At 39.0% G+C, this 18,844-nt stretch overlaps 1 protein-coding gene across 1 annotated transcript in view; it reads right to left on the minus strand.

Moving 5' to 3' along the window:
- The window catches only part of LOC126469699 (apolipophorins), a 738,135-nt gene that overhangs the window by 632,121 nt on the left and 87,170 nt on the right, over positions 1–18,844 (minus strand). The window contains exon 11 of the mRNA XM_050096873.1: positions 16,699–16,865. Within this exon, the coding sequence (XP_049952830.1) occupies positions 16,699–16,865 (167 nt within the window). The remainder of the gene's footprint in view (positions 1–16,698; positions 16,866–18,844) is intronic.

Raw genomic sequence — 18,844 nt, forward strand, 5'->3', positions numbered from 1 at the left:
CAACCACAGAGAATGAAGTCAATAAAACTGTTCAAAAACTAAAAAATAAGAAGTCAGTAGGCTTAGATGAAGTACCAATGTGTGTACTGAAGTCGGCCGGAGTGGCCGAGCAGTTCTAGGTGCTACAGTCTGGAACTGCGTGAACACTACGGTCGCAGGTTCGAATCCTGCCTCGGGCATGGATGTGAGTGATGTCCTTAGGTTAGTTAGGTTTAAGTAGTTCTACGTTCTAGGGGACTGATGACCTCAGACGTTAAGTCCCATAGTGCTCAGAGCCATCTGAACCATTTTTTTCTGTACTGAAACACAGGGATTATACAAGGCCCTTTAACAAATATAATAAATGAATCCTTCACATCAGCGACATTTCCAGGGCAGTTAAAACAGGCAAGAGTTGTATCTTTGCTTAAGAAAGATAATGCAGAAGACATAGAAATTTACTGGCCCATTTCCCTGCTGCCAGCATTCTCAAAAATAATAGAAGCAATTATATATGACGGATTAATGAATTACCTGAATAAATACAATCTTTTAAGAGAATCACAGTTTGGTTTCTGAAGTGTGAAAAATATAGAGTCAGCCTTAGTAGAATTCACAAAAATTGTACTTGATGCTCTTGATAAAGATGGGTGTGTTACAGGTATATTTTTGGATCTTTCTAAGGTGTTTGATACAGTCGACCACAAGATTGTATTAAATAAATTGCATTGGGAATGAGGGGGGTAGCTAATGACTGGTTTCGATCATACCTAGCAGATAGGGTACAAAGAGTATAGATAACACATACTTCAAATAGATCTAAACATTTTAGTAAAACACTTATCAGAACCAAAATACATTAATATAGGGGTTCCACAAGGTATTATATTAGGACCGATACTATTCCTGATATACATCAATGACTTTCCCAGTAGTGTTACTCAAGGTGAAAAAATTCTCTTTGCTGATGACAGCAATATTATAGTCACTGAGAAAACAAGAGAACTCCTTGCCAAGAAAGCAAATGAAACTCTCAAGGAAGTTTATGATTGGCCAATAAGCAATAAAGTGACATTGAACATAATAAAAACTAATGCCATGAATTTCAGTTTGAAGAGGAAAAATGACAATGTTAAATTAAATGTAGATGGCACCTCTATTGACTGTGTAACAAATGCAAAATTTCTAAGAAGGAATATTGATTCTCAGTTGAAGTGGTGTGAACACACAAAGGTACTTGCAAACGGAATGTCATCAGCATGTTATGCCCTTAGAATCCTATCGTCAGTGTGTAACATGCAGTGTCTTTTAGTTACATATTAATCATGTTGTTGTTGTTGTGGTCTTCAGTCCTGAGACTGGTTTGATGCAGCTCTCCATGCTACTCTATCCTGCGCAAGCTTTTTCATCTCCCAGTACCTACTGCAACCTACATCCTTCTGAATCTGCTTAGTGTATTCATCTCTTGGTCTCCCTCTACGATTTTTACCCTCCACGCTGCCCTCCAATACTAAATTGGTGATCCCTTCATGCCTCAGAACATGTCCTACCAACCGATCCCGTCTTCTGGTCAGGTTGTGCCACAAACTTCTCTTCTCCCCAATCCTATTCAGTACTTCCTCATTAGTTACGTGATCTACCCATCTAATCTTCAGCATTCTTCTGTAGCACCACATTTCGAAAGCTTCTATTCTCTTCTTGTCCAAACTATTTATCGTCCATGTTTCACTTCCATACATGGCTACACTCCATACGAATACTTTCAGAAATGACTTCCTGACACTTCAATCAATACTGGATGTTAACAAATTTCTCTTCTTCAGAAACGCTTTCCTTGCCATTGCCAGCCTACATTTTATATCCTCTCTACTTCGACCATCATCAGTTATTTTGCTCCCCAAATAGCAAAACTCCTTTACTACTTTAAGTGCCTCATTTCCTAATCTAATTCCCTCAGCATCACCCGACTTAATTAGACTACATTCCATTATCCTTGTTTTGCTTTTGTTGATGTTCATCTTATATCCTCCTTTCAAGACACTGTCCATTCCATTCAACTGCTCTTCCAAGTCCTTTGCTGTCTCTGACAGTATTACAATGTCATCGGCGAACTTCGAATTTTTCTTTTGTTTCCTTTACTGCTTGCTCAATATACAGATTGAACAACATCGGGGAGAGGCTACAACCCTGTCTTACTCCCTTCCCAACCACTGCTTCCCTTTCATGTCCCTCGACTCTTATAACTGCCATCTGGTTTCTGTACAAATTGTAAATAGCCTTTCGCTCCCTGTATTTTACCCCTGCCACCTTTAGAATTTGAAAGAGAGTATTCCAGTCAACATTGTCAAAAGCTTTCTCTAAGTCTACAAATGCTAGAAACGTAGGTTTGCCTTTCCTTAATCTTTCTTCTAAGATAAGTCGTAAGGTCAGTATTGCCTCGCGTGTTCCAGTGTATGTACACTCAATTGTTAGCTATGTCATTCTTTTTTACGGAACAAATGCACAAAGTATGAATACAATTTTCAAACTCCAGAAAAGAGACATAAGAATAATATCCAAAAATACTAGCCGAGCTCATTGTAAAGATTTGTTCAAAACACAGGGGATTTGAACTGCTCCATGTGAGTACATTTACCAGTCATTGCACGCATCAAAAATAAAATTGGTAATTACTGCACAAACAGCTCTGTCCATGGCCATGCAACAAGAGATAGACTCAACTTACACTTACCAAGAAAAAATAAAAATATAACTCAAAACAGCATTTTCTACCAAGGAATAAAACTGTACAATAAATTACCAAAAGAAATTAAAGAAATTGCAAAAATACACTCATTTAAAAGACAGCTAAAAAGTACCTATTATGCAATACATTTTATACATTGAAGGATTACTTAGATAAAACAGAGTAGGGGTTTGATAAAAAATGTTATACAAATAAATAATAATAATAATAATAATAATAATAATAATGACTATAAAACACCCAACATTCCTCATAACACCTTCACTTTATGTTTTTTCCTTCTTTTTTCCTTTTGAGAAATGCTTACTCCCAAGCTATGCATAGCACAATACTAATATCTCTTCCTCTTTCTGAGCTCAACATCTCACTCATTATGGAGGGATGCTGACTCAGTTTTTCAGAATAGCAAATGTGAAACATACATACTAGCAAACTGTTTTTTTTTTTTTTTTTTTTTCTAAAGTTTTCAGTTACATCTGGGGATGAATCTGGTGGTTGATAGAAATGACATAATTACGAAATGTCGTATTCATGATCTATGGAACAGGGATTAATGTATGAATGTATGCATGTATCCAATTATAAGTTTATTGCTCTCCTTGGTAAGTCTTATCCACTGTCTTGCCCAGGTTACTGCTTTTTCATCCCATCTCAGCACAATATTTCAACAATGTAACTTGTCATCATCACCAGTTACTACCTGATGTACTGGGCGCACAGAGCTGCTGTTACATGAACAAATTGAAACAAAACAGGGATGATAGAGAGTAAACTAATGAAAATAATTTTGTGGAAGTTACACCAATACATGCTACAGTCATCCATTCAGGCAGTATGAAATATTAACCACAGCCTCCCCACAAAGAAAAATTGTTGTCAAGAACGAATTTGAATTTGAGCAAATAAAACTAGAAGTAAACATTATATGCATTTCTATTAAGTGAATCAAACTGTGGTTCTATCTGGGGCAGTGACAGGAAAATGTAGCTGTGTATTTGTGTGTTCAGCAGTCAAAAGGCATGAATGAGAGCTGCGGTATAAAGTTGGAAATATTTTTTATGTGTTCTTCTACTACCTAAAGCTTCCTCTGTAAGATGAGTGATTACCTTTTCTTGTCTAACTGCTTGGCTTGAAAGAAATCAAATAATCAAATGTAGTTTGACAATCTACATACAGTCATAAAACATGTGCCCGGCAAAAGCAGTTTTTTTTAAATGCAAAGGGAACTTGTTTCTCTGTCACATCTCTTTCCACTCCATTAGTGCACCCTTGAATAAATATAACAAGCCTTTTATACACTTGTGATCGAAACACTTCTCATGATTATAATCTATTAAATTTAAATAAATTACCTAGAATGAAATCTACCATAATAACATAGAATATCCCACTGTGAAATGATGTGCCGATCCAAAAATAAATTAACTGTAATTACCTAAATAAAACTTGTAAAATAAGAATTAAACTAAAAACAACAGCACTGTAAAGGGTAGAAGAAGCAAGAAACAAAGCAAACCTGACAGGGACAGAAAAGAAAAGCAAAAAATTAACACACACATCTAGTGATGGAAGTTATGTCATGGTTATATGAAAAGAATTGGAGAATAGAGGGAATGTAAAACAGAATGGAAAAGCCAGAAATACATGTGAGAGACCAGGTTTTGATATGGAGACTGTAAAGCACTGTGTTTGTATGGGATAGTTAATGATTAGGGTATAATGTTTAATGAAGGTGGGGTGTTATAAATGGAGCATAAGCCCAAGTAATAGTTCGGGCACACAGCAATTTTACTATGAAAGTTTTGAAAATCTGCTCATTTATTTTTCTAATTTTACCACCCTGGCATTTGATCAGAGATATTTAAAAAAGGAAAAAAAGTTTTATACTATTCTTTAATTCTAATTAGAAAACAATTCATTTCTGAGTATCATCATTATCTACCATATTATAAGTTTTTTTTTAATCCTCCTTGCTTCCTTACTGATAGTCTGTTTCTCCAATACACTTTCGCAGTAATCACTATTATAAATATTACTCCCACTAGTAAGATGGTTTGGCTCAAGCCAATATGAGGAGCAGAGGAAGAATGACATAGCTTACATATCTAAAGGGGTCATGAGCAGGGGAATGTTTACTTGTTTCTGGGTCAATACTGCCAACCCACTGATGCACTCATCTTGTATCAACCAGCAGCTATGGTATAAATAAGACACAGAAGTCACAAGGATTCATAAAAGTGGATAATAAAGTCATTCATGTTTAAACACACTCATCAGATTATTTATTTCTCAAATGATTCACACAACACAACATTTTGCAATGCATCAAAAGAGTCAGTACTGATTGGTTGCTTTGCACTCTAAAAACCTTCTCTCAATTTGTGGAGCTATTCCAAAATATGATACTGTGTGACAGAATAGAGTAGAAGTAAGAAAAGTATGCCAGATTTTTTCATATATATTTATATCTCCATTGTTACCCATTCTAAGAAAATGTGATGCAGCTGTCCAGTTAGAATTTATTGTGAGTAAATCTCACTTAAACCTCATTTAAAATCATGGTCAGATGTCTGTCATCTCCCTTAAAACCACAGTCAAATATTGTTCACCGTAGTACTAAATTTAAGAAGCTAAAACCCAGCTAAAATCCCCTACAATTTTGAACCCAATGACTTTTTAATCCATTGCATGATTTTTCAGTAATGGCTAGTGACAATGACTGCAGCTGGTGTCATTTCAGTTCATTTTTTTGTCATTTAATCATACACAGGGGATATATTGTCGTGTGTGTGTGTGTGTGTGTGTGTGTGTGTGTGTGTGTGTGTGTGTGTGTGTGTGTGTGTGTGTGTGTGTGTGTCGAGAGAGAGAGAGAGAGAGAGAGAGAGAGAGAGAGAGAGAATCACAATTTGTAGACAAATATTTACAACAATAAAAACATTTCACTCGATCTTTGTACATTACATTCGTTAAATTACAGATGTAACAAACTTTTTTTCATATTGACATCCAGATAGTTAAAAAAATTAGACTCTCTTCATATATTTGAAGAGATATGTGAGATCTAACTGTATGTGTTCTAGTGATTTGTGTCACTTGTCATTACAGACAAAGTTCTAATTTTGATAATTTGTTCTATTATTCATGCAATTAAAATACTTCTTACATTCTTATTTGACTTGTTCTTATTTCACAAGGCAGATGTTGGTCAACATTCTCAATTATTTTTATAAAAGAAAAAAAAACCTGTATGGCTGCTCACTTCCATTGCTGAACAGAATATACTATCCATCTGTTGCTATTACGTCTGGAAAAGTCTGAAGACATTGTAACAATGTTTGTCCAAACTCATCATTGAATTTCTCAGGTCATTTTGTACATTCTCTGGGATCTTTTTTTCAGTCATTGTATACAAAATTTAATTTAGTCTTATGAAGTTAGATTTTATCATGTAGGTACTGTGATGTTACTGCCAATCCACACAATAAACAATTAATTTTAATTGTGAGGACAGTTATAGTTGATCACAACTGTTTGGCATGACCTTGTGGGAGTCAGAGAAAATAACTGCATGGCGAATCAAAGTGTTGTGGCTAGGAGGGACTGGAGAGACATTACTACTACTCTTTGTTGTTTTTAGTACTTCTGTGGTTGTTAAGGATTTGTTATTCGCAATTTGTTTCTGTTCTCACAATGCTGAATAAAGAGTTTCTTCATAATTTTAAGTTGGTCTACGTTATTTGCATAGCACTTGTAGTGAATATTGCCATGAAGTGGTGACTCTGCAAGCAACTAGAGCTAAAGTTTGCACAAATGGATGTGCAAAATCAGGTGGTATAACAAGGTAAAGACACGTCAAAAGAAGAGACGAGGACTCAGTTGCCAGCATTATAGGGCAAATTGCAGAGACAATTTGCAGACCTGCAATTAGTGATGTCAGAGCAAACAAGTCCAGCAACCAGTCTGTAACCACAAACTGGGACTATATGTGCTATTATGGGAAGGCTGCACTGCATGTATGGATGCTGAAGCTCCTACTGAACAAACTAGCACTCAGTTTGTGATGCTAGAACTGGCATTTGAACAAAATGAGATAATAGGTGGGGGTACAAAATTCACAGCCATGGTCAATGAATTAGATGCCAGGATGGGCACTATCTGCACAGACAAAATATTCGAGGTGCCTGAGAAGCAACAATACACATGCTTGAAAAAAAGCACTAACCAACTGCATGAGTAAGCCACTGGATCAGTGCATCCAGCATTTGTCACATTAAGAGGGACATAACTATCTCTGAGCATTAGCAACACTTGCATGGCATTGTAGGAATCGCAGATTTACCAGCTGGAATGCTGAGACATGTATGGTTAGCACAACTACTAGAGCAGTAAAACCAGCAGTGGTTGCTTTGGAAAATGATGATATTATTGCATTGATAATGCTAGCAGACAAAGGTCTGTGCAACATTAAATAACTTAAAGACAGTGAGCATCGCACTGGTTTCTGACGACTGTGAAAAACAAGAGGTAGTAGTTATACAGAGAAGCCAACAATCAGATCTTAATGAACAGCTGCATAAACTACAAAAGAAGGTCAAGTCATGACAGAAACAGATGTTTAGTTGCTTTGAGTGACAGAAGAGCTCAACAATGCAAGACGCTAGGAACAGAATGAGATGAATCAAAATAGTTTTCAGCAGCAGGTCTTTTGCTGCCATCGGCAATTAGGTGACAGGACGATGAGGTGCAAGGCATCATGCAGCTATCACAAACACTGGCAGCAAGGAGGTGAGCAAAGGAGCTGAACACAATGAGCAACTTACCCCATGTATTTATCCTGTCCCATACACTGTATGTCAGAGACATGTGTTCAGGCCATTAATATCTCATAGGCTCTCGATCAAACATTAGTGTACTGTTGGCATGAAGCTGTACAGTGACAGGAAAATCCCACAAGAAGGCCTCATGGCAGCCAATAAATTACTGATGTCCATGCACAGTAAATGTACACTAAAAGTCAGCTTGGTTTTCTGGCATAGTCATCAGTGAACTTTTCTTATAGCAGAAGTACTAGATTGGACTGATTTTCTTTAGCACACCAGAATGGAAGTCAAAATTAGTGCTGCACTGGTTTGCAAAGGCAATGGTCAGAGGCATATTGGGACAGGCAGTGACCCATGTGAGTATATTATCATCATCAGGTTTGAGCAGCACTGAAGCATCACCTATACAGCAAGTAGCACACAATATGGTGTACCACATTCAAATGACAACAGGTCAGCCAGTATTGCAATGCCCAAGGGGTTTAGATCCAGAATTGTATGTAGCAGTGAAAGCAGAATTTGAAGACTTACTGCAAAATGGCATGATATACAGATCTGACAGCCCATGGCCCTCACCATTGCATTTTGTGAAGAAAAAAGTGGTACTTGGAGGCACTGTGGTGATTATAGGGCACTTAACACCCTCACACTCCTGAATCGATACCAAATACCCAATATCAGAGACTTATCAGTGTACTGGCAGGTATGGCTGCAAGAAGGCTTACCACAAAATTCTGGTCAGTAACAGATGATGACATTGACAAGACAGCAGTAGCTAGTTCAAATATGCAAGACTGCCTTTTGGCCTAAAAAATGTGGCATAGATGTGGCAATGCTTTATTGATGAGGTACTGCATTGATTAAAGTGTTGTTTTATGTAGTTATTTAACATTTTAGTATTTTCAAAGTCAGCAAGTCATCATCAAGAACACCTCAAGGTTGTATTCAAGTGCATAAAGAGATATAGAGTTGCAGTCAATGAAGAGAAATGTACACTCCGGCACAAAAGAGTAACATTTCTGGGGTACAATGTATCTGCCCTCTGAAGGACAAAATAGCTTTCATAAAGAAAATACCACCTCCACAGATTATTAACAACTTAGAAGGTTTCTCAGAACACTCAGTTTCTATACTCAGCATTTACCAGGTAGAGCCAAGATGAGGACACCATTGAGAGCAGCTCTAGTGGGCAGACACATGACAGGCCAACATCCCCTAAAATGTTCCCCTGAGATGCAAAAAGCCTTTGAAAAAGCAAAATCCAGCCTGCAGAGCACTTTCCTGTTGGCACATCTGGTTCCATGAGCACATTTAGTCATAGTCATTGATGCCAGTCAACAGGCAATTGGAGCAACCTCCAACAAAATGTAAATGGACTCTGGTAGCAAATAGGGGTCTTTCCATGCAAACTTACAGCAGCACAAATCAAATGGAGTGCCTGGCAGAGAGTTACTTGCAATATGTGAGGCAGTGCGATACTTTCTCACATACAGAGAAGCAAGAGCACGTACACTCTACACTGACTCTAAGCCTACCACCCACACCTTTATCAAGAACACGGTCACCTGCTACCCATGACAATTTAGGTGGCTAGAATTTATTGCCCAGTTGATGACAGACCTGTGTAACAGTAGTGGAGCAGAGAACATAATTGCCTATTTCTTGTCAAGGGTGGAAGCCATATCACAAACAACTGATTAAAACCAACTGGCAATGGCTCAAACACTTGACCCACAACATAAAAAGTACAGGCACAACATCTCTATATGACAGCAGTTCAAGCAAGTATGACAAACAGGAACATGGACTGAGGTTTGTTGTGGCATGTCACAAGGCAAGCCACACACATTTCTCCCTGTGGGACAGAAAAAACAGGCTTTGAAAGTATCCATGGACTGACCCACTCAAGTGCGAACACCACATAAAGCTCATGAAGGACTGGTTCACTTGACCAAACATAAAGAAAGATTACCATAGATGAGCAAGGGCATGCATGTCATGCCAGACTAGCAAAATCAGCTGCCTTGTCCACAAACCAGTAAGAGATTTCCCACAAATGATAGATTGGTTGCACACATTTTCTTGGACATTGTGGGACTACTGTCACCATCTTAAGGCTTTTGTTATCTCCTGACAGTAGTAGATCGATATACAAGATGGACCTAAGCAGTGTTTCTAATGGAAATATCAGCAGAGGCAGTAGCATGGGTCTTTCTGGCCACATGGATGGCAGGATTTGTTTACCCTTTGCACATGACTGCAGGCCAGGGATGCCAGTTCAAGTCTATTTTATTCACAGAGCTGTCCAGACCATGCAGATTCAGATATCATCACACTGCTGCCTACTACCCAGTCAGTAATGGAATGGTTGAGAGATGGCACTGGACATTAAACGACATGTTGTTGTGTCATAAGACAGCTGGGCCTCAGCCTTGCCAGTGGTGCTACTAGAACTGTGAACTGCTTACAAACCATATTTAACAGCATCTATGGTAGAAATGGTCTGTGGAGAGACCTTGCAGCTATTAGTGGAGTTCTTTGTGGTTCAAGGACAGTTGATGACCATGTAACTGCCACATGTATTACAACATGTAAAGGACCAGATACCTAAACTCTGACCTTCACCAGGACCAAGACATGGAGATGTAAGAGCATTCTAAAATAAGGAGCTTCACACCCTCCCACATGTCATCCTCACAACAGACTCAGTTAAACCACCACTGCACCTGCCTTATTCAGGGCCATACAGGGTATTGATAAGGGGTAAACATTCATTGCAGATAGATATAAACAGCAAGACACAGACCATCTCATTAAAGGGAGCGAAGCTCACTCACATACTAGCAAATGATGAAGAAGTCACTGAATCTTTGTTCCCACAAGGAGTGCAGGAAAACAGACCAGGACATAGAAATGCCACACGACCTTCAAGAGATCAGACACCCATGGGAGAGAAGATGCAGGTGACACAGGGAACAGAAGGATGCTCTCAAGCAGGTCATAAGATCACATAAAGATAACCATATATCCCAGGAGCTCTACTCTTCCACAGTGGTGCTGTGTGGGAGTCACTGTGATCAGAGAAAATAAATGTACAGTGAATCAAAGAGTTGTGTTCTGGAGGGAGTAGAGTGACATTACCATTACTATTTGTTTTTATAACACTTCGAAAGTTGTTATGGATTTGTTATTCTCGATTTGATTTTGTTCTCTCAGAGTTGAGTAAAGAGTTTCTTCATAGCTTTATGATGGTGCATGTTATTTGCATAGTATTTATAGTAAATATCACCATAACCTCCTTGTTGAAACTTCTTTGTATGAGCAGCAAACAGTTTTTCTAGGATACATCATTTCTGACATTTTTCATGGAATGTTGATATTCTTTCTTGACATGAATGAACTTCCACACACTCAGCTTTTTCAAATATTTACAAGCTATTGTATTTTATTTCTGTCATTGCACTTCCACCCTCCACTGCACTTTTAACCCTAAGGCATTATCACAAGAAAACACTTGAAGCTCATCACTTTGTTTGAAACCATAACACCAACACATGGAATACACTGTGAAAATAAACAAAAATAACTGGTAATGCCTTGTGAAAATGAAGTTAAAGCTAGTATGGGATTATGGCAAGTGAAAGAATGAAGAATCAGACAAACGAGCCCCACCTGCAGGTGGTATACACAGACTGAGACAAAAATAGGTAGTGAAAGTGGATAGAATGAAGGGAGTGAATGAGAATGCAAAAAAGAAAAGAGCACCATGGAGACAGAAAATGCTGCAAAAGAAACCTTATTTTGATGCACACCTGTTTCAAACCAGCAAACCAAACAATGAAAAATGTTAGGTTCAGAACTTTTAGGGAATTTAGACCTGGTTAATTTAGTGTAGAAAATTGGATTTCTATTTGGATATTAGCCAACACTTGCATGGCAAAAACTAGACAAAAAGTGATTTTCTGTATATTTCAAGGATAATTCATAGATCATTGCCACCTATGATTTGACACCAAAAAGTTAAAAGTAAACTAAACTTAAATACTCCAGGCTTAAAAGTATCTAGTGCTCAAAAATGAGAGCTACACAAAGAAATGAAACACAATAAAAACCCTGAATTTGTTAACTATCTGAGATGTTATAAAGTTGTATTTAAAAGTGCTGTTAAAGTTGCCAAAAGAATGTCAAATGAGAAGTTCATTTTAGGACATAAGAATAAGCCTAAAGCAGTATGGTCTGTTATTAAATCAGAATTAGCTACAACAGCTAATCAGCAGGAAATTTTAAAAATCAAACAAAACAATGATACTATTTCAAACCTTCTCAAGTAGCTGAACATTTTTATAAGTTTCTCATAAATATAACAAAATCTGATGTAAATGTGACTACTAATCAAAACAGTGTGAATTTCTTTGGCCTTGCTGCCCTTGTGACATTTAGTAAAGTCTCAGCCCAAGATGTAACAAATTCTATTTTGGTCTTAAAAAACAAAAACTCTGCAGGGTGGGATCTAATACCCAACAAAGTAATTAAATTTGTATATGATAAAATAGTACACCCTGTGTCCTTAATAATCTATCAGTCATTTGAGCAAACTAACTTCCCTTGTGTGCTTAAGTATGCAGAGGTAAAATCACTTCACAAAAAAAGATCAGGAGAGGATATGGGAAATTACTGCCCTATCTCTATCCTCCTAGTGCTATCCAAAGTATCTGAAAAAATATCTGCAGTCCAGATAAATTTTATTTTGAAACATGGAGTTATTCTTAAAAACCAATATGGATTTCAAAACGGGAAAAGCACCATGAGTGCTATGAATGAATTCACTGAAAAAAATCTGCTCCTCACTAGACAAAAGCAACACAGTAGCAGATATCTTTTGTGATCTTACAAAGGCATTCGATTCTGTGAATCGCTCCTTGCTGCTTCATAAACTAGACACATATGACATCAGACTAAATGCACTGCAATGGCTCAGGTCTTATCTGACAATCAGGATGTACATAACATCTAACACCATAAATTATGCACCTCTGTGAGATACAATATCACAGTGAGTCCCTCAAGGCTAAATCTTAGGACCAATATTGTTTCTCTTTTACATAAATGATTTACCTCTTAATATCAATGCCAAGCCACTCATGTTTGCTGATGATACTTCAGCACTCCTTGAAAAACAAACTGTGGGAGAAATTCCAGATGGTGTTATAAACATACTAAACAACCTAGATTCATGGTTTCAACAAAATGGCCTTAAACATAACTTTTCAAAGACCTTCTTTATGCAGTTTAGAACCAAATAATAAAAAAAACAGTGACATCACTATTGTACATAAAAATCAAGTTATGGGCAAAGCTCAGTCCATTAAATTCTTGGGACTAAACGTGGACAAAAATCTAAGCTGGCAAGCACATATAGATTATTTAACTACAAAATTAAACAACCTTGCCTTTGATATGGATATACTATCTGGTATAACAGATATAAGCTGCAGGAAAGTGGTGTACCACAGTTACTTTGAATCCATAATTAGATATGGTTTAATTTTTGGGGAAAATTCAAGCTACATGTCAAGAACCCTGTTACTTCAAAAAAGAATTGTTAGAAAAATGTGTGCTGACCCTCCAAGAACATCCTGCCTCCATTATTCAAGATTCTAAAAATATTACCTTTCCCTGCATTGTAAATATTTGAAATTATCATCTTTTTACATAGTAAACCCGAGCCAATGGAAGAAAACTATTTCAAACATATCACTTAAAACTCTACCAACAGACACACCAGTACTTGGATATAAACTTACAATGAACTCAAGGGTAGATATTTACTGAGGATGTATAGAGGTTCACTGAAGGAAAAACTATATGATCTACTGGTGGAAAAATGTTACTATTCCACTGAGGAATTTATAAATGATAAAATTGTCATTTGAATAGTGTGACTGTTTAATATTATAGCATATAATAGTTTAATATATAGCGTAATATATTTACAAAAAGGTACGGCCAAACTTTCAGGAAACATTCCTCACACCCAAAGAAAGAAAATATGTTATGTGAACATGTTTCTGAAAATGCTTACTTTCCATGTTAGAGCTCATTTTATTACTTCTCTTCTAATCACATTAATCATGAAATGGAAACACACAGCAACAGAACGTACCAGCGTGACTTCAAACACTTTGTTACAGGAAATGTTCAAAATTTCCTCCGTTAGCGAGGATACATGCATCCACCCTCCATCGCATGGAGTCCCTGATGCGCTGATGCAGCCCTGGAGAATGGCGTATTGTATCATAGCCGTCCACAATACGAACACGAAGAGTCTCTACGTTTGGTACCGGGGTTGCGTATGGTACCGGGATTGTGTAGACAAGAGCTTCCAAATGCCCCCATAAATGAAAGTCAAGAGGGTTGAGGTCTGGAGACCGTGGAGGCCATGGAATTGGTCCGCCTCTACCAATCCATCGGTCACCGAATCTGTTGTTGAAATGTACAGGAGCTCCATCGTGCATGAACCACATGTTGTGTCGTGCTTGTAAAGGCACATGTTCTAGCAGCACAGGTAGAGTATCCTGAATGAAATCATGATAACGTGCTCCATTGAGCGTCAGTGGAAGAACATGGGGCCCAATCAAGACATCACTAACAATGCCTCCCCAAACGTTCACAGAAAATCTGTGTTGATGATGTGATTGCACAATTGCGTGCAGATTCACGTCAGCCCAAACATGTTGACTGTGAAAATTTACAATTTGATCAGTACATACTGACGAAACTAAAATGAGCTCTAACATGGAAATTAAGCATTTCCGGACACATGTCCACATAACATCTTTTCTTTATTTGTATGTGAGGAATGTTTCCTGAAAGTTTGGCCGTACCTTATTGTAACACCCTGTGTGTGTGTCTATATATACACTCCTGGAAATTGAAATAAGAACACCGTGAATTCATTGTCCCAGGAAGGGGAAACTTTATTGACACATTCCTGGGGTCAGATACATCACATGATCACACTGACAGAACCACAGGCACATAGACACAGGCAACAGAGCATGCACAATGTCGGCACTAGTACAGTGTATATCCACCTTTCGCAGCAATGCAGGCTGCTATTCTCCCATGGAGACAATCGTAGAGATGCTGGAAGTAGTCCTGTAGAACGGCTTGCCATGCCATTTCCACCTGGCGCCTCAGTTGGACCAGCGTTCGTGCTGGACGTGCAGAACGCGTGAGACGACGCTTCATCCAGTCCCAAACATGCTCAATGGGGGATAGATCCGGAGATCTTGCTGGCCAGGGTAGTTGACTTACACCTTCTAGAGCACGTTGGGTGGCACGGGATACATGCGGACGTGCATTGTCCTGTTGGAACAGCAAGTTCCCTTGCCGGTCTAGGAATGGTAGAATGATGGGTTCGATGACGGTTTGGATGTACCGTGCACTATTCAGTGTCCCCTCGACGATCACCAGTGGTGTACGGCCAGTGTAGGAGATCGCTCCCCACACCATGATGCCGGGTGTTGGCCCTGTGTGCCTCGGTTGTATGCAGTCCTGATTGTGGCGCTCACCTGCACGGCGCCAAACACGCATACGACCATCATTGGCACCAAGGCAGAAACGACTCTCATCGCTGAAGACGACACGTCTCCATTTCTCCCTCCATTCACGCCTGTCGCGACATCACTGGAGGCGGGCTGCAAGATGTTGGGGCGTGAGCAGAAGACGGCCTAACGGTGTGTGGGACCGTAGCCCAGCTTCATGGAGATGGTTGCGAATGGTCCTCGCCGATACCGCAGGAGCAACAGTGTCCCTAATTTGCTGGGAAGTGGCGGTGCGGTCCCCTACGGCACTGCGTAGGATCCTACGGTCTTGGCGTGCATCCGTGCGTCGCTGCGGTCCAGTCCCAGGTCGACGGGCACGTGCACCTTCCGCCGACCACTGGCGACAACATCGATGTACTGTGGAGACCTCACGCCCCACGTGTTGAGCAATTCGGCGGTACGTCCACCCGGCCTCCCGCATGCCCACTATACGCCCTCGCTCAAAGTCCGTCAACTGCACATACGGTTCACGTCCACGCTGTCGCAGCATGCTACCAGTGTTAAAGACTGCGATGGAGCTCCGTATGCCACGGCAAACTGGCTGACACTGACGGCGGCGGTGCACAAATGCTGCGCAGCTAGCGCCATTCGACGGCCAACACCGCGGTTCCTGGTGTGTCCGCTGTGCCGTGCGTGTGATCATTGCTTGTACAGCCCTCTCGCAGTGTCCGGAGCAAGTATGGTGGGTCTGACACACCGGTGTCAATGTGTTCTTTTTTCCATTTCCAGGAGTGTGTGTATATATATATATATATATATATATATATATATATATATATATATATATATATATATATATATATATATATATATATATATATATACAGTTGCCTCATCAGGAAAGAGGGAAGGAGAGGGAAAGACGAAAGGAAGTGGGTTTTAAGGGAGAGGGTAAGGAGTCATTCCAATCCCGGGAGCGGAAAGACTTACCTTAGGGGGAAAAAAGGACAGGTATACACTCGCACACACACACATATCCATCCACACATACAGACACAAGCAGACATCTGAGTTACATATGTGTGTATGTTTGTGTTTGTTTGTGTGTCTATCGACCTGCCAGCGCTTTCGTTCGGTAAGTCACCTCATCTTTGTTTTTATATATGTGTTAGGGACATATGTAATTATGTATATCATAAGGCTAAAAATTTATGTCTCCTGTACAGCATGATCGGATGATCTGTAAATGTATGTTATGAGATGAATAAAGTACAAATACAAATAGCTAACTTCAGATTTAAAAAATTAAGAATGTCTCCAAAACACCCCAACAAGAGCTGTTTCTGGTCACCACATCACTGGAGGATGGTGAGACAGGAAATCGGTCATGTTATTATCAAAGGAATCATCAGAACATTAACCTTAATCTGTATTAGTTCTTGTTTCTTCTATACAACATCTTATTTCACCTTATGTATAAGTACAGGTAACAACATAGATGCTGATAATCACAACAGTAACTAGTAAGTAAAGTTTTAAAAAATGCAACCCTTTGGTTAGTTTTTCCTTAAGCAAGTGTTGCTTTAAAATTATCAGAAATTCATACCTTGGTTGACTTCTTCTTCAATTAGAGCATGTTTTATTGTTTTTATGACAATATAATTTGGACATCTCATTATCTGCAAATATGCAGCAATCCGAATTTCAGGATCAATTGCATGATTTCTATATATATCAATGAAATAGTCCCTCTCTGGTTCACAAGGAAATCGTCTGAAAATATATTTATTGAAAGTTACATAACAATAAAGTTTATGAAGGTTGTCACTGAACTGATGTGCACCAAGTATTATAATGATAATAATAATAATAATAATAATAATAATAATAATAATAATAATAATAAATAATCTTTAAGTGAACCAATATGTAACTCTATAGTGTGAAAAATGAAGAAAAACAGTAGTAAACAGTGCATACCTGTTTACTGGTTAGCAGTTTCATAAAACAGCTTTTCCCTAAGGTCCAGAAAAGAGTGTTTGCAATATATTTAGGCATTTTGGAGATGTTCTCACTTCTACTAATGACAGATCTGTCCTATGAGAAGAAATCCAAAATTTTGGGACTGGTACTGCCATCCAGAAAGCAGGAGTAGTAGATCTTTGCACCATTAGGTGGCGAGAGCTGCAAATCTGATGAATCAGTGTGCGGAGTGGAATTCAGCTGGGAGGACGTGTTGTGCGTCCACAGTGATTTCTGTAATACTCTGTGTTTGGTGTGTGGTGATTTTATGATGGATCGGTGAACACAACAGCACATGTGTATCAAATTCTGTACAAATCTTGGGAAAAGTGCTACAGAGACCTTTGCAATGACTCAACAAGTGTTTGGTGGACAGAGCATGAGCCATATGTGTGTGTTTCAGTGGCATGCTTGGTTCAAGGCCGGCTGTACAGACATCGAAGATAATGCTCACACTGGAAGGCCTGTTGTGCGGGTCGATGTCGAACCATTCAAGACCTTGCAGATGAAGTGGGTATTGGCTATGGGACATGTCAATGAATGTTGACTGATGAACTGGGCGTGCATTGTGTGAGTGCAAAATTTGTGCCAAGCATCTTGACTGCAGATCAGAAGGCACAGCATGTTGAAGTGTGCACAGATCTACATCAGACCACATTTAATGATCCAACCTGCTTGTCATGGATTATCACTGGCAACAAGAGCTGGGTTTATGGTTATGACCCAGAGACAAAGCAACAATTGTCCCAGTGGAAGAGCTCGGGCTCTCCAAGACCCAAAAAAGTGAGACAGGTGAAGAGCAAAGTGAAGAGCATGATCATCATTTTCTTTGTTACCAAGGGAATTGTGCACAAAGAATTTGTCCCACCCAACCAAACAGTGAATTCTGCATACTACTGTAATGTTTTGTGATGGCTCCGTGAAAACGTGCAGCGATGATGGCCCAAACTTTGGCATCAAGGGAACTGGCTGCTGCAACACAACAACAAGCCCTGTCACATGTCCTTGCTCACCAGAAGCTTTTTGGCAAAAAGACAACATGGTGGTTGTACCCCACCCACCATACTCACCAGATGTGGCACCTTGCGACTTTGTGCTATTCCTAAAACTAAAACTTAAGTTGAAAGGCCATCAGTTCGATACTCTAGAGAGGATTCAAGAAGCATCACCACACCCTCAAAGAACAGGACTTACAGAAAACGTTTGACCAGTGGCAGAAGTGCTGAGACCAGTGTGTACATGTGGTTGGGAACTACTTCAAGGGTGATGGTGACAGTTAGTTCATAGGTGAGGTTTTCGACAGATGGCAGCACCAGTCCCGAAAATTTTTGGATAGCACCTCGTACATGATGAGATATGCATTTTTGAGAAAGACTTGTATTTCATATTAGTCAGATGTCTTTTTATATATAAATAGATATATAAATAAGTGTTTGTACTTTAAAATGGCCTAAGGCTGAAAACTGGACTGTATAACAATAAAAGGAAAATTATTATACTCAAATGATGGCAGCATCATTAAAAAATGTGCCATGACTGTGACTCCAGCCAAAATAAAAATTACCTTCTCATGTTAGTGTTGCAAGTCCTACCCCACAGTACTACTCCATAAGACAAGAAAGGGTACACTACTCCAAAATATACAGTCCTTAGGGTTTCAGAATTAATGTATGGTAATAATCACCTTAATACACATAGACTGAAGTGTTTCTCCCCCCTCTCCGTCTACC

The sequence above is a fragment of the Schistocerca serialis genome, chromosome 3 (genome assembly GCF_023864345.2).
Source record: "Schistocerca serialis cubense isolate TAMUIC-IGC-003099 chromosome 3, iqSchSeri2.2, whole genome shotgun sequence".
NCBI lineage: Eukaryota > Metazoa > Arthropoda > Insecta > Orthoptera > Acrididae > Schistocerca > Schistocerca serialis.